At 37.5% G+C, this 24726-nt stretch overlaps 1 protein-coding gene across 1 annotated transcript in view; it reads right to left on the minus strand.

The window, feature by feature from the left end:
- Nucleotides 1–24726, minus strand: part of SLC26A8 (solute carrier family 26 member 8) — a 78710-nt gene that overhangs the window by 22936 nt on the left and 31048 nt on the right. Inside the window, exons 6-8 of the mRNA XM_045842744.1 lie at nucleotides 20392–20556; nucleotides 19576–19725; nucleotides 15387–15469 (exon numbers count right to left, since the gene is read on the minus strand). Coding sequence (XP_045698700.1) covers nucleotides 15387–15469; nucleotides 19576–19725; nucleotides 20392–20556 — 398 coding nt within the window. The remainder of the gene's footprint in view (nucleotides 1–15386; nucleotides 15470–19575; nucleotides 19726–20391; nucleotides 20557–24726) is intronic.

The raw sequence follows: 24726 nt of genomic DNA on the forward strand, positions 1-24726 counted from the left end.
CTTCATATAAGTGAAAAATACTGTATTTGTCTTTTTGTGACTGGCTTATTTCACCTAGCATAATGTCCTCAGTGTTCATCCTGGTTGCAGTATACATGAAAATGTCCTTCCTTTTTAAGGCTGAATAACAGTTTACTGTATGAATGTATGTACCATATTTTGCTTATCCATTCATCTGCTGATGGACATGGTTTCTTCCACATTTTCGCTACATGAATAATAATGCCACGAACATGGGTGCACAAATAGGAAGTTGAGACCTTGCTTTCAACTTGAGACCCTGCTATACATTCAGGAGTGGAAATGCTGCCTCATATGAAAATTCTATTTTTAATTTTTTGAGGATGTGCCATACTGCTTTCCACAGTAGCTGTACTATTTTACCTTTTTTACTAACAGTGCACAAGGATTCCATTTTCTCACATCTATACCAACACTTGTTAGTCTTTTTTTTTAGCAGCCTTCCTAGTGGGTGTGTGAGGTATTATCTCATCACAGTTTTGATTTGCATTTCCCAAGTGATTAATGGTGCTGAATGTCTCACCTTGTACTTATTGCCCATCTGCATATCTTCTTTGGAAAAATGTCAAGTCCTTTCCCCATTTTTTGAATCAGGTGGAATTTTCTGTTGTTGCTTATCAGGAGTTCTCTATATATTTTGAATATTAATCCTTATCAGATATTTGATTTGCAAATATTTTCTCCCATTCTGTGGGTTACTTTTTTACTCTGTTAATTGTGTCTTTCAATGCATGAAAGTTTTTAATTTTCATGAAGTCTAATTTGTCTATTTTCTTTTGTTGTCTGTGTCTTTGGTGTCATATCCAAGAAATCATTGCCAAATACAACGTATGAAGCTTTTGCTCAATGTTCACTTCTAAGAGTTTTATAGTTTTAGGTCTTACATTGAGGTCTTTGACCAATTTTGAGATAATTTTCATATATGGTTTTAGGTAAGAGTCCAACTTTATTCTTTTGCATATGGATATCCAGTTTTCCCAGTACCATTGTTGAAAAGATAGTCCTCTCCCATGTAGTCTTGACATTCTTGTGATTTGACCATGTATGTGAGGGTTTATTTCTGAGCTCCCCATTCCCTTGGTCTGTATGTCTGTCTTTATGCTGGCACCACAATGTTTTTGATTATTGTTGCTTTGTAGTAAGTTTTAAAATTAGGAAGTGCAAGTCCTCCAACTTTGTTAATCTTTTTCAGAATTGTTTTGACTATTTGGGGCTTTTTGAAATTCCATAAGAATTTTATTGCATATGAGGTTTTTTATTTCTGCAAAATCTTCATTGGGACTTTGATAGTAATTGATTTGAATCTGTGCACTGCTTTGGGATGTGCCTCCATTTATTAATGTTTTCTTTAATTTCTCTCACTAATGTTTTGTAGCTTTCATTGTGTAAGACTTTCACCTCCTGGGTTAATTCCTAAGTATTTTATTCTTTTGATACTATTGTAAATGGAATTGTTTTCATAACTTTCTGTTCAGATTGCTCACTGTCAGTCTATAGAAAAGTTGTCTCTTTTTGTGTGTTGGCTTTTATCCTGCTACTCGCTAAATTTGTTCTCATAATTTTTTGCATGTGGAATCTTTAGGGTTTCCACATATAAACTCAAATCATCACAACAAAGGTAATTTTACTTCTTCCTTTCCAATGTGGATGCCCTTTTTTAATGCCTCATTGCTCTGGCTAGCGGTTCATGCACTATGTTGAATAGAAGTGGTGAAAGTGGGCATCCTTGCCTTGTTCCTGATCTCAGAAGAAAAGCTTTCATTTTTTCAACATTGAGTGTGATGTTTGCTGTAGATTTTTCATATATAGCTCTTTAAATTTAAAGTCTATTTTGTCAGATATCAGTATACCCACTCCTGCTCTCTTTAGTTTACTACTTACTCAGAATATTTTTTCCCTTTCTTTCACTTTCAGTCTGTCTTTGGATCTAAAGTGTGCCTCTCGCAGACAGCATATTGTTGAATTATGTGTTTTTATCCATTCTGCCAATCTCTGTCTTTTGGTTGGAGAGTTTAACCCATTTACATTTAAAGTAATTACTGATAAAGAGGAATTTTTGTAATTTTTGTGAACTTTTGTAATTTTGTTATTTATTTCTTTTCATGCCTTATAGTTTAATTTGTTCATTTCCTGTATTACTGTTTTCTTTTGTGTTTAGTTGCTTTTTTATTTCTTAAAATGTGTCTGTTATTTATGTTCTCTTTATTGAGATACAATAGACTATAAAATGGTAAGATCTTTAAAGTGTACAATGAGATAATTTGATATTTAGTTGATTTTTTATAGTCAAGTGTTTAAATTTCTAATTTCCTTTTGTATATTCTATAGCTATTTTCTTTATGGTTGTCATGGGGATTACACTTAATGTCCTAAAGTTATAACACTCTAATCTGAATTTATACCAGTTTAACTTCAGTAACACATAAAAACTCAGTGCCTTTACAGCTCTATTCTCACCCCTTTTGGTTATTGGTTTTGGTCACAAAATTACATCACATATGTTGTATACTCTGAAACATAATTCTTATAAATGCATTAGTCTCTTAAATTATGTAGAAGTCAAAATGCAGAGTTAAAAAAACATTGTAACAATAATAGTAACTTTTGTAAATGCCCAAAATTTACTTTTATTGAGATATTTTTTTCCATACAGCTTCAAGTTACTGTCTAATGTCCTTTCATTTCACTTTGAAGACTCCCTTGAGCATTTTTGCAGGGTAGGTCTAGTGGTAATGAAGTCCTTTAGTTTTTGTTCATCTGGAATGTCTTAATTTCTCCTTCACTTGAGAAGGACAATTTTGTGAGATTTTGGATTCCTTTTTAAAATTTTTAAATTTTTAAATTTATTTTTAAGTATTTTTTCATCAATGATACTATTACAGTTTTCCCGATTTTCCCCTCTTTGTCCCCCTATGCCCAGTATCCCCTTCCCTCCAGCAATGCCCCCCACCCTTAGTTCATGTCCATGGATTAGGCATATAAGTTCTTTGGCTTCTCCATTTCCTGTACTATTCTTAACCTCCCCCTGTCTATTTTGTACCTACCAGTTATGCTTCTTAATCTCTGTATGTTCCCCTCCATTCTCCCCTTTCCAGCTCCTAGCTGATAACCCTCCAAATGATTTCCATGTCTATGATTCTGTTCCTGTTCTAGTTGTTTACTTAGTTTTTGTTTTTTAAATTCAGCTATTTGTAGTTGTGAGTTTGTTGCCTTTTTAATGTTCATAGTTTTGATCTTCATTTTGTTAAACAAGCCCCTTTAACATTTTATATAATAATGGCTTGGTGACAATAAATTCCTTTAGCATAAGCTTCTCTGGAGAGTACTTAATCTGCCCTTCCATTTTAAACGATAGCTTTCCTGGATAGAATAATCTTGGTTGTAGGTCATTGCTTTTCATCATTTTGGATACTTCTTGCAAGTCTCTTCTTGCCTGAAAAGTTGTTTTTGAGAAATCAGCTGACAGTCCCATGGGAACTCTTTTGTAGGTAACTCTCTGCTTTTTTCTTGCTGCTTTTAAGATTCTCTGTTTATCTTTAACCTTTGGCATTGTAATTATGATGTGTCTTGGTGTGTTCCTGTTTGGGTTCAACTTGTTTGGGATTCTCTGTGCTTCCTGGACTTGCATGTCTATTTCCTTCACCAAATTAGGGGAGTTTTCTTTCATCATTTTTTCAAATAAGTTTTCAATTTCTTGCTCTTCCTCTTCTCCTTGTGGCACACCCATGATTCAGATGTTGGCACTTTTGGAGGTGTCCCAGAGTCTTCTTATACTCTCCTTGTTCTTTTTTGAATTCTTGTTTCTTCATTTTGTTTTGATTGAATGCATTTGTCTTTCTTAAGTTCCAAAGCATTGATTTGAATCCTGGCTTCCTTACCTTCTCTGCTAGTTCCCTGTGGATTTTTCTTTATTTCATTTAGTGTAACCTCCATTTCTTCCCTTATGTTTTTGCCATACTCAGTGAATTCTCTGAGTATCTTTATGACTGGTGTTTTGAACTCCGTACCTGATAAGTTGGCTATCTCTGTTTCATTTAGTTTTTTTCCCCCTGAGGTTTTATTCTGTTCTTTCATTTGGTCCATATTTATTTGTCTCCCCAACTTGGCACCCTCCCGGTGTTTGTTTCTGTATATTAAGTAGAGCTGCTTTGACTCCCTGACTTAGGGAAACTGTTAAGCTGTAAGGGACAGAGCCGTAGGTATTCTCCAAGGTGGTGCAACATGCTTCACTACTTTGTCGTGCTATGTGTTGAGGGGAGGGATTGGAGAGGGGACCGTGCCATTGCCTGGCTTTACTCACCCCATTCCAGTCACTTCACCCACTTCCTGTATGCAACTGGTACCCTTCTAGCTGTTGTCCTGGTGGTGGTTCCCAGAGTGGGTGGGTTTGTGTACATTCTAGATCCACGAGCACCCTTTAAATGGACTCTCCTGAGAAACTGGCAGTGTCTTCTGCTGCCTCAACACCCACTGGTTTTTACAGCCAGACATTGTGAGGCTTTATCTTCCTGGCACGGGAACCCTGGGCTGTGTGGTCTGGCCTGTGGCTGAAATTGCTCACTCCCAAGGTCTCCCTCCCAGTTTTTATCCACCACAGATGAATGTGGGGTAGCCTGTTCCACCACTGTTGCCACTGACACATTTCCATGCTGCACCGTGCCCTCTCTGCCCTGGCTCCCATCTCTATCCCTCCTACTGGTCTGGATGAATATACCTTCTTTAAATCATTGGTTGTCAGACTTCCATACCCTTTGATTTTCTGGCAGTTCTGGGTGTTTTTTGTTTTGAGATTAGTTGTGATTCTTCTTGTGGTTGTGCAAGGAGACAAAGCATGTCTACCTGTATCTCCATCTTGACTGGAAGTCCCAGGATTCTTGATTGATCCTTTTTTTCTTTTAGTATTTTCAATATGTTGGCCTATTACATTGCGGCCTCTAAAGTTTCTGACAAGAAATCTGCTCATTTATTTTATTGAGAAGCCCTTGTGTGTTATGAGTCACTTCTCTCCTGCTGCTTTCAAGATTCTCTCTTTGTCTTTGGAAAGTTTGTTTATAATGTTTCTAGGTGTGGGTCTCTTTGAGTTCATCTAACTGGGAATTTGTTGAGCTTCTTAGATGTTTATATTCATGTCTTCCATCAAATTTGGGGTGTTTTCAGCCATTATTTCTTCAAATATTCTCTACACCCCTTTCTCTTCTGTTTCTGAGACTCCCATGATGTGTCTATTGGTCTTCTTGTATGATGTCCTAGAGGCCCCGTAGGCTCTGTTCACTTTTCTCCAATCTATTTTTTTTTCTGTTCCCTAGACTAAATAATTTTCATAGTCCTATCTTCCAGTGCACTGATTCTTTTGACTACTCAAATCTGCCTATGGATACCTCTATAGCCATGTGTTGCTTAACGATGGTGATACATTCTGAGAAGTGTGTCATTAGGTGATTTCATCATTGTACAAACATCACAGAGTCCATTTACATAAATCTAGATGATACGGCTAACCAGAAACCTAGGCTAAATGGTACAGCCTATTGCTGCTAGGCTACAAACCTGTATAGCATGTTACTGAACTGAATATTATAGGCATTGTAACACAATAGTAAGTATTGGTGTGTCTAAATATATCTAAACATCGAAAAGATACAGTAAGAATGTGATATAAAAGACAAAATATGGTACATTTGTATAGGGCATTTACCATGAATGGAGCTTGCAGGACTAAGTTGCTCTGGGTGAGCCAGTGAGTGAGTAGTGAGTGAATACAAAGGCCCAGGACATGACTGTATATGGCTGTATGCTTTACAAACCCAGTATACACAGGTTTGTAAAGTATACAGCAGTGTACAGTAATTTTAGCTACACTAAATTTTGAAAAAAGTAATTTTCTTTCTTCAGTAATAAATTAACCTTAATTTACTATAAACTTTTACTTTATAAACCTAAAATGTTTAATTTTGACTCTTTTGTAATAAACCTTACCTTAAAAACATACAATCACATACAACTGTACAAAATATTTTCTTACTTTATATCCTTATTCTATAACTTTTCTATTTTTAAAGTTTTTTTCTTTTTAAACTTTTTGGTTAAAAATTAAGACACAAACACACACATTAGCCTAGGCTTATATTGGGTCAAGATCATCAATGTTACTGTCTACCACCTCCACCTCTTGTCCCACTGGAAGGTCTTCAGGGGCAATGACACGCGTGGAGCTGTCCTCTCCTATGGTAGCAATGCCTTCCTCTGGAACACCTCCTGCAGGCCCAGCCTGAGGCTCTTCTTCAGGAGGTGTCACTGTTTTCAGAAATTTTGTCCATTGTGGTTTGCTTGGTTTGTTTATTTTTTTCATCATAATTTGATCATAAGCAGATAATGCACTATGAACATTTCTATTAATAAAAACCTTTTGGTGTTGGGTTTATGTTTTCAAGAAGCTCGTTAAGGTCTGCAAAACTTTTGTTAAACTCTTCACTGTTAGTTTTGATGAGGGTTCTTATTTTTCTGCAGTTTCCTTTTGTCTTGCCTATTTTTCTACTATGTGATCTTGTTCTAGTTCCAACAACTCCTCACTAGTCAATCCCCCAGGAACTGCCTCTGCAAGCTCCTCAATGGCATCCTCACCCACACCCAGGTTGAAGTTGTTTTCCAGCTCAACCACAACCTTCTTAATTTTTGTAATCTCTTTATCCTCAGAAAATACTTTGAAGTCATGGAAAAAATTCTGAGTGTCTTCTTCCAGATGCTGTTCATACACTCCTTAGTGACATGACCCCATGTCCAAGCCAGGTTCTTGATGTAGTCATATACATTGTGATCCTTCCAGAATTTCATCATTGTCTTCTCAGCGTCTTTGTGAGCTGCAGCAATAGCCTGAGCAAAGGTCTTTCTCAAGTAGTAGGTCTTAAAAGCTGTTGTAACTCCTTAATCCATTGGTTGAGTCAAAGAGGCAAAGTTTGGAGGGTGAAATACCACTTTGATATTGGGATGAGGGTCACCAATAAAAGGAGGATATTTGGGATCATTATCAACAATAAGCAAAATCTTGAGAGGTATGTTATTCTCTGAACAGTACTCCTCCATCGTGCTGGTGTAGTGATTCAGGACATCTTAGAAGAGGACCTGGGTCATCCGGTATGTGTGGTTCCTGCGGTGCACTGGCAGTGTGTGAGTACTGACATGCTGGAAGGTCCCGGGGTTCTCAGGGTGCCAGGTCACAAAGGATTTCAATTTTTTAGCCTGCAATATCACCCCCAAGCAAGGCTATTATCCTGTCTTAAAGGCCTTGAAACCTGGAATTGCTTGGCCTCCTTATGGATGGAAGTTCTTTCAGGCATCCATTTCCAGAATAGGGAGGTTTTTCATCCATAATGAATATAATATTTGTTCTGGAAAGTAATTTTCTTCCACAATCAGCTTACTTAGAGTTTCCTTCATATCAGCACTCATAGAACTTACCACTCACCTTCACATTATGTAATGAATATCGAATCATTTAAGACACCCAGAGCTAGCAGTAAATGAAACACTGTAGTTGGATCCAGTCTTTTCTCTCAAGATCACAAACTTTTTGCTGTGGCCCTGATGTCATGGTGCTAAGAGAGATACATACAATTCTGTATCTGGTCTCCAGTCCTGGCCATTATAAGTTTCTCTATGTCTGATATAGCTCTTCTTGAGATTTTGTTAGTCTTGTTGCCTTCAGTGAACTAGACCCTTTAACAGGTGCCATGATTTCATTCTTGCTTTTCATGATCACAGCCATGGTGGAATGGGACACGTCTGACTTGCGAGCTGTAACCATCACTGATTTTCCACCTTCATTTTAAATTTTTAATCACTTTTAATTTTGCATCTAGGTTAATCATTCAACATGGCCTCTTACTGAAAATGCTAACAGTGTATTTTGTCTGCTTAGTGGCCACAATGAATGGAAACACAAGATTAATCAAGCACAAAAGAAAATGATGCAGTCAGAGGTGTGGTAAACATGAAATGTATGAGGCTGCTGCTGGCATAACACAGCACACTGTTTTACAGCAATTTTTTTATAAGAAGAAAGACTACACTCTAAAATAACAATAAAAATATAGTATAAAATATAGATAAACCAATTACAATCATTTATTATCAGTATTGAGTTTTATGTACTGTTCATCATTGCTGTGCTATACTTTCTTCCATGTGACAGCAGTGCGGCAGGTCTGTTTATACCAGTATCACCACCCACATGTGAGTGAGGTGTTGCACTACAGCGTTAGGATGGCTATGATGTCACTAGATAACAGAAAATTTTCGGGTCCATTATAAGCTTATGGGACCACTGTCATATATGCAGTTTATTGTTGAAATGTCATTATATGGCATGTGATTGTAGTGAATTTTCATTTCAGTCACTGTACTTCACAGCCCAAGAATTCCATTTTTTAGGTTTTCTATCTCTTTTTTTGACATTTCTACTTTGTACATCATTTTCTTGACTTTGTCCACCTCTTCCTTTAGTTCTTTGAGTATCTTGAAGACAGTTGTTTTAAAGTCTCTGTCTGGTAGATCTGCCACTGGGTCTTTTTCAACACAGTTTTCTTTTTAAATCCTCACTCAATGATATGTTTATTGATTTTTAGAGAGAGAAGAAGAGAGAGAGAAACATCAATGTGAGAGAGAAACATTGATCAGTTGCCTCCAGTATGTGCCCTGACTAGGGATTGAACCTGCAACCTTTTGGTGTACAGGACAATGCTCCAACCAACTGAGCCACCCAGCCTGGGCTGGGGCCAGTTTGTTGATCTACTTTTTTCCTTTGAATTGGCCATACTTCCTATTTCTTTGAATGCCTTGAGATTTTTCTTGAACAATGGACTTTTGAATCCCATAATGTGGTAATTCTGAAAGTTAGATTCTCTCCCTTCCCAGGGTTTGCTGTTTGTGTTAATGTTATTGTAGGCTGTTGCTATGGCAAAGTTTAGCCTGAGGTGTAAATGTAAGGTCTTGTCTGGTCTTCTCTGAGCCATTCTCTGGGTGTGTATGGTTACTTTCTAATTTCCCCTGCATGTACAGTTGTTTTTCTGATGTCCTAATCTTTCATGTCTGACTTCCAAAAAAGAAAAATAAAAAGGAAAAAGGAGGTTCTGGCCCTTTATATCTTATGGAAGTCACTTCAGCCAGAGGGTGCAGGGCTGGCAACAATGGGTGAAATGCAAAAAAAAATGGCTACCCACCTCTGTCTGCACTTCTGTGATCAGAAACAGCAATCAATGATCAGAGCAACCAGATCTTCTATATTTGGAGAATAGGGGTCCTTTTTGCCCACCCAAGCTCCTGCAAGCCATGTACAGGCTGCTCCAAGAACACATACGTGCTGCCTGACATGAGGATGGGGAGGGGGGTGGTAGCTGCTTCTGTGCTAGGAGCTCACATTGACTAAAATTACACAATATACCAACTGAGCCTTCCCCTTGAAGTTGTAAGTCTTCCATAGGCTCCAGAGTTCTGAAACAGTTACAACGTCACTGACATTGTTGCTTAGGTAGAGAGACAGATTCCTGGTGTTTCCTGCTCCTCCAGCTCCCAGAATCTTCTCTAACCTCCTGTTGTTTCGAAGTCACTAGAATTTTCAGAGTTGTTCAATTTGCTGGTGGTCATGGTCATCTGATTCTACTTTGTCAATATATTCTGTTTCTACTAAGATCATATATACAAAACTTTGCCAAGCACATATAATCATGATATATCTCCTACCATATTGTTAACTAGGAAACTCTCCTTGAGACAATAAAATTTCTTCTTTTTCAGTATTACTGTAAGATTGCTGATCAGAGAATTAATGACCACCTTAATTCTTATAAGAAAAGGTGCTTGTTTGTTTCTGTGCGGGTTTAGTAATTTTACTCTGTTGCCCAGAGTATCTGTGGAGTCAGCTTTTGTGTGGTAGATTTTAGGCTATGATTTCTTAGGGATCAGAATCTATATTTTTGGTTCAATTTATATGCATGCAACATACATAGTACCACTCATAAATGTTTGATCTTTTATTTCAAATGTGCAAAATTTCCAAACATTTACAAAAGAAAGAGTAGTATAATGAACCCTGGTATACCCAAAATTGACTTTCAACATTTAACAATTTATAACCAATCTTAACTGTACCTGTGCTCCTACCTAAGGCCTATCCCAAATGTTACTTCAAAGAAAATCCCAGGTATTAGTAGCTTAATTGTAAATATTTCAGTGTACCTCTCTAAAAGATGTACACAAAAAGTTGTTACCAATTTCTTAATGTTATAAAACATATAATTAATGTTCAAATTTCCCCAGTATCTCATAAACATATATTTTACAATGCATTCAAATTAGAATCCAAATAAAGGTCATATATTACAATTGATTGCTAAGTCTCAGATCTCTTTTAAGCTTTAGGTTCCCTCTACATATCTTTGTGGGGTTTTTCCCTTCTATTTTTGTTGTTGTTGTTGTTGTTGTTGTTGTTGTTGTGGAAACCTGGTCATTGGTCTTGCATATTTTCCCACAGTCTAGATTTTGGTGATTGCATTTTTGTCCTTTAATGTATTCTTCTCTTTCTTACATTTCTTGTAAATTGGTAGTTAGCCCTTCAGGTTTGGACAAATATGGGATAGGGCAAAAATACTTCACAGGTGATGGTGTATACTTCTGTCAGAAGGCACACAATGTCTAATTGTTTTTTATTTACAAAGATTTTCCTTATTTATTTTTAGAGAGAGGGGAAGGGAGGAAGAAAGAAAAAGAAAGAAACATTGATGTGTGAGAGAAACACAGGTTGGTTGATTGGTTGCCTCTTGCACGCACCCCCACCAGGGACAGGGCGGCAACTGCTGGCATGTGCCAGGAATCAAATGGGTGACCTTTTGCTTTGCGGGATGATGCTCAATCAACTGAGCCACACTAGTTAGGGCTAAGTGTCTTTTTTGAGATATATTTGACATCTAACATTATATTAGTTTAGGGTATAAAACATAATAGCTTGATATTTGTATGTATTGTGAAATGATCACATTAAATCTAGGTAACATCTGTTACCACACATAGCTACAATTTTTTTCTGTGGGATGAGAACTTTTAAGATATACTCTCTTAGCAACTTTCAAATATATAATACAATAGTATTAACTATAGTCACCATGCTATACATTACATCTCCATGACTTACTTCTCTTATAACAAGTTTGTACCTTTTGACTCTCTTCACCCATTTCACCACTCACCACTCCCCACCACCGGCAACTACCAATCTGTTCTCTGTATCTATAAGCTTAGTTGTTTTCATTTATTTATTTTTTGATTCCACACCTAAGTGAGATCATATGGTATTTGTCTTTCTCTATCTGACTTTTTTCATTTAGCATAATGTTCTTCATTTTTATGGCTGAATAATTTTCCATTATGTATATATACCATATTTTCTTTATCAGTTCATCTATCAATGGATACTGAGGTTGTTTCCATGTCTTAGCTATTGTAAATAATGCTGCAGTGAATGTGGGGATGCATTTATCTTTTTGAGTGACTGGTTTCATTTCTTTTGGATAAATACCCAGAAATTAAATTGCTAGATCATATAGTAGTTCTATGTTTAATTTTCTGAGAAACCTCCATTCCCGCCCTCAGTGCTCAAAGGTTCCCTTTTCTCCACATGCTTCCCAATACTTGTTATTTCTTGTGTGTTGTTTTAAAATAATAGCCATTCCGCCCTGGCTGGCGTAGCTCAGTGGATTGAGCGTGGGCTGCGGACCAAAGTGTCGCAGGTTTGATTCCCAGTCAGGGCACATGCCTGGGTTGCAGGCCACAGCCCTCAGCAACCACACATTGATGTTTCTCTCTCTCTCTCTTTCTCCCTCCCTTCCCTAACTAACTAAATAAATAAATAAAATCTTTTAAAAAATAGCCATTCCAGCAGGTGTGGGTGATTTCTCATTGTGCTTTTGATTAGCATTGCCTGATGATTAATGATACTGAGCACATTTTCATGTACCTATTTGCCATCTGTATGTCTTCATTGGAAAAATGTATATTCATATCTTCTGCCCACTTTTGAATGAAATTAATTTTTTGCTATTGAATTATATGAGTTTTTATATATTTAAGACATTAACCCCTTACCAAGTATATACTATGCACATATTTGCTCACAGTTGACAGGCTCCCTTTTCATGTATTTTATTTTTTTATTGTTGTGCTATTACAGTTGTCCCATTTTTTTGCTTTTTCATTTTTTTTTGCTAGTGTCATTTGCTGTGCAGAAGGTTTTTAGTTTGATGTAGCCCCACCTGTTTATTTTTGCTTTTTTTTCCTTTTCTTTTAGAGTCAGATCTGAAAAAAATCATCACAAAGATCAATATCAAGAAGCTTACTGCTTATGTTTTCTTCCAGGAATTTTATGATTTTAGGTCTTAAATTTAAATCTTACTCAATTTTGTTAATTTTTGTGGCCTGGTTTCATTCTTTTGTTTGTGGCGGTCTAGTGTTCCCAACATCATATATTCAAGAAACTGTCTTCCCCTTTGTATATTCTTGGAACTCTGTTATAAATTAATTGATCATATATGCATGGGTGTATTTCTGGGCTCTTTATTCTATTGCTTTGACCTATATGTGTGTTTTTATTCTTTTTAAGTATGTTATTGATTATGTTAGTACCATTGTCCCAATTTTTCCACATTTGTCCCCTTCTGCCTGGTACCCTCCTTTGCTCCAGCAATCCCTCTACCTGCCTTAGTTCATGTCCATGGGTCCTGCATGTAAGTTCTTTGACTTCTCCATTTCCTATGCTATTTTTAACCCCCTCTTTTGTACCTACCATTTGTGCTTCTTAATCCCTGTACCATTTCTCCCATTCTCACCTTCCCCCTCCCAGCTAATAACCCTCCAAATGATCTCCATAATTACAATTCTGTTCCTGTTCTGGTTGTTGCTCAGTTTGTTTTTTTGTTTTTTGTTTAAAGATTCAGTTGTTGGTAGTTGTGAGTTTGTTACATTTTTAATGTTTATAGTTTTGATCTTCTCCTTTTCTTAAATAAGTCCTTTTAACATTTCATGTAATAATGGCTTGGTAATGATGGATTCCTTTAGTTTCACCTTACCTGGGAAGCACTTTATCTGCCCTTCCATTCCAAATGATAGCTTTGCTGGGTAGAGTAATCTTGGTTGCAGGTCCTTGCTTTTCATCACTTTGAATACTTCTTGCCAGTTTCTTCTTGCCTACAAAGTTTCTTTTGAGAAATCAGCTGACAGTCTTATGGGCACTCCTTCATGGGTAACTGTCTCCTTTTCTCTTGCTGCTGTTAAGACTTTCTGTTTATCTTTAACCTTTGACATTTTAATTATGATGTGTCTTGGCATGTTCCTCTTTGGGTCCAACTTGTTTGGGACTCTTTGTGCTTCCTGGATTTGCATGTCTATTTTCTTCACCAAATTAGGGAAGCTTTCTTTCATTATTTTTTTCAAATAAGTTCTCAATTTCTGCTATTCCTCTTCTTCTGGCATCACTGTGATTCAGAAGATGGCATGTTTGGAGATGTCCCAGAGCCTTCATATACTATCCTTGTTTTTTTAAATTCTTATTTCTTCTTTTTCTTCTTGTTGAATGTTTATTTCTTCCTTATGTTCCAACTCATTGCTTTGAATCTTGACTTTCTTCCCTTTACTATTGGTTCACTGTGGATTTTTTTTTATTTCACTTAGTGTAACCTTCATTTATTCCCTTATGTTTTTGCCCTACTCAATGAGTTCTCTGAGCATCCTCATCTCTAGTGTTTTGAACTTTGCATCTGATAGGTTGGTTATCTCCATTTAATTTAGTTCTTTTGGGGGGTTTGTTCTGTTCTTTTATTTGGGCCACATTTCTTTGTCTCCTCAATTTGGCAGCTTCTGTGTTTGTTTCTGTGTATTAAGTAGAGCTTCTTTTATTCCCTGTCATTGTAGTGTAGCTTATTTAGAAAAGGCACCTGTGAATTGTGGTGCAGAACCTTAAGAAATTGCCAGGGTGGGGCAACAAATTTCACTGCTGTGGCTCTATGTGGGGAGGGCCTAAGGAGGGGACAATGCCATTACCTGGCTTCTGGAGGTTTGCCTGGCACTCACCTCATTTCCAGTCACTTCATCTTGTCTACCTATAACCTTGAATTTTATGATAAAATATAAACAAAAGCTGACTGCATGGTTTCTGTCATTAGTAACAGAAGCATATTGAATATAATAGAGTGGTCATAGTCAGATTTTGGAATTAAATAGAAATGGGTTCAAAGAGTAGCTTCACCACTGACCAGGTGTGTGATCATGGATGAGTAATTTAAACTTGGCAAGTCTTAGTTTCCTCAGCCATAAAAAGAAGATAATATCTACCTCATAATTAATGTTAGGAGTAAATTAAATAAAATAATTATATGATGTATCAATTCCATTGTTTATATTATTTTTTTCTGAGGGTAGAGACCAAACCTTATTTACTGTCACATTCCCTAGGGTCCGCCCACTCCCCCCCTGCAAATGAAACAGAATTTCAAATAGATTTAGCCATCATCCGGTGTCACTGAGAACTGTAGGATATTCAGTCTGGTTTGTTGAAGTAGCCTCCTTGGTGACCCTGGGGGCGAGCCACTATCTCTAACTCTTGACAGTACTCCCCACTGAACAGTATGAGGAAATGAACAACATTCTTCAAAAGCCTACCTATGAGCCAACAAACTGCAGTATATTGCCTTTCTTAGCTAAAGTGATCATCTCATCAAGGTTAAAGAAATTATAACTTCCCAACAGAAGCGAGAGTGATGCCCCATAGTCACTGGTAGGAATTATAATGTAAATTAATTGTGAATCCCTAAGAAGTCTATATGCCAGACTAGTTGAGGATAGCTTTCTACTCAGAGTAATAGTACAATGTTACTCAAGAACATCGATTCAGTCTAAGTGGCAGAAGACAAAAGGAATGCCCATCTCGTGAGTAGTGAGCCCCAAGAGAGAGGCTAGGAAAACAGAGGCATCCCTTGTCCCATCCTGGAGAGTTAACCAGATAGGCATGGAGGTTGAGAAGGCCCATAATGTCTTAGGGAGAAAATGCACAAGTCTCGTTGGTACTCCATGCCTCCAACAATTTACTTGGGAAAGGGGACTGGTTCAACTATGGGAAGAGTCAGGAGCTGACCAGAGAAGAAACAAGGGGGTTGTCCTAGACACTTTCATGAACCTCTATGTTCTAAAATGAATGTAAACTTGTGTCCTGAATGGGGCTGTGGCTTGGAGACCCCTAGTGGAGCATATTAATCAAACTATGTGGTCAGAGGCTAAGAGAAGGTAAGAGAAAGAGAAAAGTAGTTTCGAAAAATGAAATTACCAACCTATAAGGAATCATATCAATGAGCATCTTGCTATTTTCTGTGGCCATGTTTATCTTGTTTGCGAATGCACTGAAGCCAAGAACCTGTAGGGGTTAAAAAAAGGCATACAATCATGTAAGTATTATTTTATGTATTGCTTCCAGGAGTGGAGGTGCCCTTAGCTTCTGGCAGGACAGGGAATGAAATGTGTGTCAGTCCCTACGCATGAAGGCTGCAGAGGGAGGCAGGGCTGGTTCCCTGCAGCCAGGAAGGCAGAAGTCCTCCCTGACTCTTAGTTCCCAAAGCTGTTTTGAGCACGGTAGCCTGAATGAAGAGCAGCTTCAGCCATACAGTGGGGACAAATGAATGCCCTGGACTTCTCTTTCCTCACCAACTATGAACATCTAGCAGGGTGTCCAACCTTTTGGCATCTCTGGGCCACACTGGAAGAAGAGGAGTTATCTTGGGCCACACATTAAATACATTGTGACATGTAATCACGAAAATATCTCATAATATTTTAATCATAAAATTTATGATTTTTGTGTTGGGCTGAATTCACAGCCATCCTGGGGTGCATGGGGCCCGTGGGCTGCAGGTTGGACACCCCGATAGAGCAAATATAAGCATGTTTTCAGGTAAGAGCTGTATCAAGGCCTCAGTTTTAAATAAGATGTAGGTATGCTGCACTTATATAAATAAGTCTTTTGGGGATTGTTGAGGTATGTTGAGAATTATACTACTAACTAACTGTTAATAATATGGAACAGTATTTTATAGCACAAGGAGAAAGGTCTTTAGCAAAGCAATGACTTGCCTTTTTTCCTTCCCATTCATTAATTTCTAAAATGGCAAGTCTCCCTTTCATTTCAACTAGAAGAAAAATAGATAATCTAACTGCTGTTATACCTCACAAAGCCCTCACACCAAAGCAAATTAAACCATGGACAATAGAACTCAATGCCTAGGGTTTAAAATTTTTTAATTATTGATTTTAGAGAGAGAGAGGAAGAGAGAGAGAGAGATTTGTTGTTCTACTTACTTATGCATTCATTGGTCAACTCCTGCATCTGCCCTGATCAGGGATAGAACTCACGACCTTGGTGTACTGGGACGATGTTCTAACCATCAGAGCTACCTGGCCAGGGCCCTCAATGCCTAGGTTTTAAAATAATAACTATATAGTTGCTTTACCCCATTTTCCTAACATATAAATCTTTTCCCAGCATCTACTCTGAGAGTTCAACCAGACACTGAGCAGGTAGCAGCTGGTCTAGCTGTGGTGCTGTGACCAGATGAAGACCCCTCGGAAGCCTAAAGCTCAGAATGGAGGGAAGAACCTGGATCATGGCTTGAGTCAGAGAAGACAAGCTTTGTTTTTTGTGTAGTTAAGAGGCAAGAAGTATGGCAAGTAGCCAAGGAACTCTTTTATTTCCAGTGTAAAGATAATACTTGCTCATAAAGGAAAATAGAAAAATATGAAAAATTAACAAGCAAAACTAAATTACCCAAAGACAACTACTACTGACACTTTTTTCTTGATATTTGCTACACAGTTTAACTATGGACACACAAATAAATGATAAACATATAATATGTATCATTTCTTATAGCTATGGGACTCTTGAATTATTTGTCAGTAGATTCTAGCTGGATCTCAGTACAGCCTTGAAAATGTTCCTCAGGTCTGAGACCACCACCTTAAGGACAGGCATTGAGGGTGTGTGAAGGCTGCGCCGCACATCTAAACAGTAGCTTCTGGATGGCCCTGTGAGAAACTCTTTACACCCCAGGTCGTAGCCACTATTCTCTTCCGTCTCCTGTTTTCCTCACCAGCAGGGGAAATATGAAGTCTTTTTCCAGTTCTAAACTGCACCTCTAATCCCTGCCTTGGGGCAGAAAGTGTTCCCAATCACTGGATAAGTGTATAAGTAGCATATCGGAGGCTTCAGTAGCCTCTGAGTATAAGTGAAGTCACAAAAAAGTTTAATACCTAAGTTGCAATGATTCAAAGTCTTCAAGGACTTGTATTGCTGGGCCTCAGATTCCTCCCTCACTTCGCTTCATGTCGTATCCTAATTACTTACAGCATTCCCCGAACGTCTTAGCACAACCCATCTGCCAGCCACAGGAAGCCCACCGCACCCTCTGTGCTCTCACTTCCCTCCTTCCCTGATTCATTGCTTTCCAGGTTGCTTGAAGGTTAGTACTCCCATTCCTATTGCTGATGTCTCTCAAGAGAGGGTTCGTTTGTGACAACATGGGTAGGTGTTGAGGGCATCATGAGTGAAATAAGCCAGACAGAGAGAAACAAATACTGCCTGATGTCACTTATATGTGGAACCTGAAAACAAAGCCAGTCACACACAGAGAAACAGAGAGTAGAGAAGTGGTTGTGGTGGAGGAAATAGGAAAAAGTTGATAAAAAGGTACAGACTTTCACCTATGAAACGAACACAGTGTGAGGAACTAATGTAACATGAGGACGATAGCTGATAACTGTGTACTGTATATTTGAAATTTGATAAAAGAATAGAGCTTAAAATGTTCTCACCCCCCACTCCCCAAAAGATGAATATGTGAAGTGATGGATGTGTTAATTAACCAGAGGGGGGAGTCCTCTCACAATGTACATGTATGTCAACATGATGCACAATTTAGATATCTTACAATTTTACATGTCAGTTATACCTTGGTAAAGTTGAATTAAATGAGACAGCTGATGTCTGTGATGCCATCTGCTGGTGGCTCCAAAGCCTTGGGTTCCTAAGGTCCCAGAACTGGGTGGGGTTCCAGGGAAAGGAGAGGTTGCTACTGACTCCACTCCCCAAACTCCATTTGCACATTGCCTCCTGGGCGCCAGGGCACCACTATTTGCACACAGTGCTTTAGAAACCTTTTGTAAAAGCAGACCTTCAGCCTTTGTCCTTTATGAATTAATAGCTTTTCAACTATTGCAAGGAAGAAAGAATATGCACCTCTAGAGAGCCAAACAGTGATGAGACAAAGCTTAGTCTCAATTTCCAAGCAGTTCCCATGCTCTTTCAGTCATGAACGGTAGAGACCTGGATTAGTTAGTGTAGGATAGGTACGCTGTGGCAACGTACAAACCATGTGATCTTAACACATAAAAGTTGTTATTTGCCTGAACAAAGTCCACTGTGGGTCTGTGTCTCTCCAGGGCAGCTTCTTTGCAGAGGGTGCCTCAGAGATCCAAGCTAATTCCACCCGCAGGTGCTATCATCTCAGCAAACAGGCCCTCTGACTATCACAGCAGGGGAAGGAAGTACATGGGGGCTCACACCTTGTCTCCCATGCTTTGGCTCCAAAGTCACATGGTCTTGCCTAACTGCAAGGGTGCCTGGGAAATGTGGGGGAGCCTGAGGATATTTGGCAAACTTTAAGTATCTCTACAAAGAGAACACTTCTTAAAGGGAAAATAATTCACCTATCCTAATATGAGAAATACTGACTTAAAAATTCTTAAGCTTTATTTACGAAAGTGTCTGTATCATTTTAAATTTTTAATTATAACTGCAAAAGATAAATGTTATCAGTGGATTTTTAAATAAGAAACAAGAAATGTTATTATTAGTAGTGAGCCCCGGCTCTGCCACTTACTAGTGACGTGGGTTCGGTGATGCCTTTCACACCTCATCTACCTCGGTGTCTGTACCGTGCCGTGGTGGGAACGGGAGGAAGCCGAGTGACTGCAGGACTGCAGCTAGACTAAAAGAGAAACCAAACTTCTACAGAGAAGAGGATGGAAGTTCACCAACACTCAGCATAGACCCATCATGTATTTGTTTGGAGGATGAAAAGGTGAGTAACTGAACATCTAGAAGTATCAACTGTAGTTGACTTTGGGTGGTGCAGTTATAGGAATTTCTTCTCTTTCCTTTTTTTCCTTCTTTATGTTTTGCAAAATTGTTAGGATGAGCCTGTATTGCTTTCAAAAGGAGGAGAAATCTTAATATTTAAATAGTATGAAAAAGAGGCAATAGATGAAAGTCCTTTGAAAATAAGTATGTTTTACAAATATAAGCTAGCATTTAAAACTAAATGTATTCCACTTTGTCACAATTCAACATATGTTTTTAATTATTATTTTTATAGTCTTTCCCTTCCTGGGTTGCTTTTTACTTAATTTTTTAAAAGCCAGGTATTTTAAATTATCTGAATCATGAATTTGAGGCATGAAAACACCTACCAGAAAAGCTTCCATGGGAAACTCAATGGGGTACTGATTGAAGGAAATTCTGATGCATTTATTGATTCTCAGAGTGACAACAGCAGTTAGAAACAGTAGGATGCTGGTGGAATTAGCTTTCGGGAGAGACATACAGTAGTTAACTATGTTCTGAAAGAAAACAAAATTACAAAGTCTTAGAAAGGATATGTAATTGCCTAAATCTAGAAAATGACACTCTAAATTAGTTCAATAAGAAGTCCCTAAGCGGTGTTGTTGGGCAGAAGAGTCTTGACCAAGTGAGCAGATATGTATTTTTTTTAGTTGAAAAAGTGATATTAAAAGATTGTAATGTACAAAAAGGAAAGAATACACTTTATATATTTCAGTGTAACACAAAGGACCCAGGAGTTCTGTTTGTTAGCCTAATCTGTATTAACTTTCCCAGACCATATAGGTACTTGAGCTTGGCTCCTATGCCATTCTTGCATTCAGGGATTATGTGGCAATTTATGTTCTTTCAATATTTTAGGATACATGTCTGTTATGAAGCATGTAATGGGAAGAATTATAATAGATATATTATACTAAAGATCACAATTTAATGTAAATCACTTTAGTTTAAAAATCTGAGTAACATGGTTAATGCAACTGAGATCAGGCTTCAACTGGTTGGTGTCTCCAACGAATCAAGATTGTAAACTGAGGAAAGAGAAAATTATTTCTAGATCCTGTTGACCCAGCTGCTTATGCAGGAGACTCTCCACTCCAATCCACTTCTTTCGGGGTGCAAAAGGAGGGGCATTTGTAATTTGGGTGAGAGTAGAAACTACTCACGTAGAAGAAGGAGATGGGACCAGCGTGGAAATGAATCATAATCCCGAAGATGCAAGTCAGCTGGGACTGTATGATGTGTATTGCCGTCGCAGCCAGGTAAGCACTGATCGCAGCCTCCGGAAGATACGTGGTCACAAAGCCAAAACCTAACATGCCCATTGACAGCTGCAGAAAGTTCGGATGAAAAAGAAAAACAGAGGCAGAATGTCATCAAACCAGCAATGGCACCAGCTAACTTCTCTTCAGTGGCTTTCCAACAAGAATATTAGGCCAGGCCCCTTTGATGATGCTTTCATTTCTCCTTCCCTAATCAGCTGTGATTAATGAGACACCACAGGCCCTTGGCATTCATTTGGAGGCTGCCTACGGGCACCAGACCACACTTCTTTCTTCCCTCACAAGCACCTAAGCTTAATTTTTTGCTCTAGAATCCATGACCTTGTTGACTTAAGGTTAATGGTAACAGAGTAATCAGAACATGCTTTGCCTTCTTAAAGAGCCTTTTCATTAGAAGCTCTGAGAACCCTTTCCAGGAGATATTAACATTCCTGTGAGGAATGAAGCTTTTCAGAAAGGAAAAGACAATTTAAAAAACTTGAGTTTCAACTCAAGCTTCTGGACCCTTGACTCTTATCTTTACTAAGAGTAATTAAATGGAATTTATGTCTTCAGGATTATATATGCTATATGTGTGTGTGTGTGTATAATAGTATTCCACATGCACATATGCATATAAAACATAAATATATATTTTAAATGTTATATATAATAAAATAAATTATGTATGTTTATAAATATACAAAAGATCTTAAGTACAAACATCAAACTATTAATAGAAGTTATCTTTGGGGAATGGGATTAAAAGTTAGTGGAAATACTTTATAATTTATACCTTATTATTTGAGATTTTTGCAATATACATGTTCATCTTTTACAATAAAAACACAGTTGGAAAACTGATGGATAAAAGGTGGACTCCAACCCCCTTAACAGGGTAGGTTCAGAAAACTGGCACAGCGCATGAAGAAGACGGGGAAAACACCCCAAAATCTTGAAGCTTCCTATTGTCACCACTTTATCTTCCACTGGACTAGAAGCTCTCAGAAAACAAAGCTGGAAGAATAAATCTTGTAACTTTAAAAGCTTTTTGTTTCAAAGCTTCCCGTCAACTGGGTGCCATGTGGGTCAACTGATACACATGGGTTCCTAGAACACTCATTTAGTGGGGAAAGCCTGTACACAAGGGGCCTGCCATCCAGAAGACAATTCTGGTTTTGGGGGGTCCCTTCTCTTATCTATAACCATAGAACTCTTTCTTGCACAGCTATTATGTGGTATCAGAATCTGTGTTAACATAGTTTTCTAGGGAGCCATTGTCAATCACTCAGAGTTGTCTTGTGACATGAAACCCATCTGCCATTCTTATAGAAAGCAAGCACTGAACGTTCAATGAATGAAAGAAAGGCTCAACAAATAGTTGTTTCCTTCCCATACAACCCCAAGCCAACTAAAGATTATTCCTTTATTTTATATTTTTATGACACTAAACTTTTATTAATATTCACTTTTATTAACATTAATTTTATTAATATTCACTATTGAAGTTTGCACTTTATCTAGAGCACAGATTCTGAAGGCAGATCATCCTGAGCCAGAATCCCAGTTTTGGATCTTACTAGCCAGCTAAATGCCTTGGGCAATTCACTTAACCTCATTGTACATTTGTTTCCTTAAAATAAGGACCATTGTAGTATCTGCCCTCAAAAAGGGAGGGTTGTGAGGATCCAAAGACATAATACATAAAAAGTGCTTTCAACAATGACTAGTACATAGAAATAAATGTTAGACGTTATCATCTAGTTTAGATATCTTTAAATTTATACTTTTTATGTTCAACAATTGTGGGTTGATAGGCAGTTGTCAGAAACAAAAGAGAGACCTGGTGCATTCTTTACCTGATTTTCCCTAATAGTAACGTCGTGAAAAGCTAGAGTGCAATGCCTCAATTAGGATGCTCAATAATTCCATCACTGCAAGGATCCCTCCTGTTGATCCTCTGTAGCCAAACCCCACCTGCCTCTCACCTCCCATCCCTACTCCGAACCTCATTCTCCTACCTCCACCCTCATCCTTAGTCCCTGGCAACAATCTGTTTTCCAGTTCCATAATTTTGTCACTTCAGCAATGTTACATAGGAATCATGAGTATGTAAGCTTTCCTATTTTCAATCTCATTTATTTCTGCTTTTTATTATTTCCAAACTTCTGCTTATTTTGGGTCTAATTTGCTCTAGTTTTTCTAGGTTCTTGAGGTGGGAGCTTAGACTATTAATTTGAGCCCATTTTTTTCTTCAACTGTATGCATTTTAGTGCTATAAATTTCCCTTTTTCCCTTTCAATACTGCTTTAGCTGTATTTCTGCAAATTTGGTATTTTTATTTTTCATTTACCCTAATGTATGTTTAAAAATTTTTCGTTGAGACTTACTTTTTAACCTATGGGTTATGTAGAAGTATGTTGTTTAATATCAAAATATTTGGAGATTTTCCTGATAACTTCCTGTTACCGAGTTCTAGTTTGATTCCACTGTGGTCAGAGAACACACTGTGATATTAATTCATTTGAATTTATTGAGGTTAGTTGTATGGTTCAGGATATGGTTTATCTTGGTATATGTTTCATGAGTCATTAAAAAGAATGTGTGTTCTGCTATTTAGTAGATGGGCTGTTCTGTAAATATCTCTTAAATCCTGTTAGTCAATAGTGTTGTTGAGTTTTATTATTTCCTTGCTGCTTTTCTGACTAGTTGCTTCATCAGTTATTGAGAGGAGTGTTGAAGTCTCCAACTATAACTGTGAAATTGTCTGTTTCTCTTTTCAGTTCTATTAGTTTTGCTTCACATATTTTGTAGCTCTCTTGGGTGCATATATACTTAGAATTGCTGTGTTTTCTTGGTAGAGTGATCCTTGATCATTACATAATGTCCTCCTCTACCTCTGGTAATTTTCTTAGCTCTGCAGTCTAACTTATCTGATATTAATAGAGCTGATTCTGCTTTCCTTTGATTCATATTTGCATTCAATCTTTCTATTCTTTTACTTGCAACCTGTCTATATCATTATATTTGATGGTTTTTATAGACAGCATATTTTAAAATATGTCAACCTCTATCTTTCATGTAAATGTTACTATATTAGGGCTTATGTCTGCTATTTTTCTGTTTGTTCTGTTTTCATTTCTCTTTTTGTTTTTCCTGACTTTGGTGGGCTACTTGAACATTTCTAGAATTCCATTTTTATCTATCTATATTGTTTTGAGTGTATCTCTTTGTATAGCTTCTTTAGTGTTTGTCTTAGGTATTACATTATATGTACGTAACTTATTACAGTCTACTGGTGTCAATATTTTACCAGTTCAAGCAAAGTATAGAAACCTTACCTCCCTTTATGTTTATAAAAGAATTGAGTTATAATTTTGCTTCAACAATCAAACATAATTTAGAAAACACAAGAGGATAAGAAAAATCTATTATATTTATTCACATTTTCACTCTTTCATTCTTCCTGATGTTTCAAGAATCCTTCTTTTAGAATTTCATTTCTTTTTAAGGAACTTCCTCTAGCCGTTCTCTTAGGGTAGGTCTGCGTATGACAAATTCTCTTAGTTTTCCTTCATCTGAGAATATCTTGACCTCCCTTTCATTCTCAAATGATATTTTCAGTGAGTATATGATTTTGGATTAACAGTTCTTTTCTTTCACTGGACAAAAAACACTGTGCCTGACACCATTAAAGTCCTAGAGGAGAACGTAGGTAGGAAAATCTCAGATATTTCATGCAGAAACTTTTTTACTGACATGTCCCCTAGAGCAAGGGACATAAAGGAAAGAATAAACAAATGGGACCTCATCAAAATAAAAAGCTTCTGCACAGCTAAAGAAAACAGTATCAAAATAAAAAGAGAACCAACTGTATGGGAAAACATATTTGCCAATGATACCTCAGACAAGGGTTTAATCTCCAAAATATATAAAGAACTTACACGACTCCACTCTAAGAAGACAAGCAACCCAATTAAAAAATGGGCAAAGGACTTCAACAGACACTTCTCCAAGGAGGACATACAGAGGATCCAAAGACACATGAAAAGATGTTCAATATTGCTAGCCATCAGAGAGATGCAAATTAAAACCACAATGAGATACCACTTCACACCAGTCAGAATGGCCATCATAAACAAAGCAACAAGCAACAAGTGTTGGAGAGGTTGTGAAGAAAAGGGGGCCCCAGTGCACTGTTGGTAGGACTGCAGACTGGTACAACCACTATGGAAAGCA

The sequence above is a fragment of the Phyllostomus hastatus genome, unplaced genomic scaffold (genome assembly GCF_019186645.2).
Source record: "Phyllostomus hastatus isolate PE091 unplaced genomic scaffold, TTU_PhHast_1.1 phas_contig_40, whole genome shotgun sequence".
Classification (NCBI taxonomy): domain Eukaryota; kingdom Metazoa; phylum Chordata; class Mammalia; order Chiroptera; family Phyllostomidae; genus Phyllostomus; species Phyllostomus hastatus.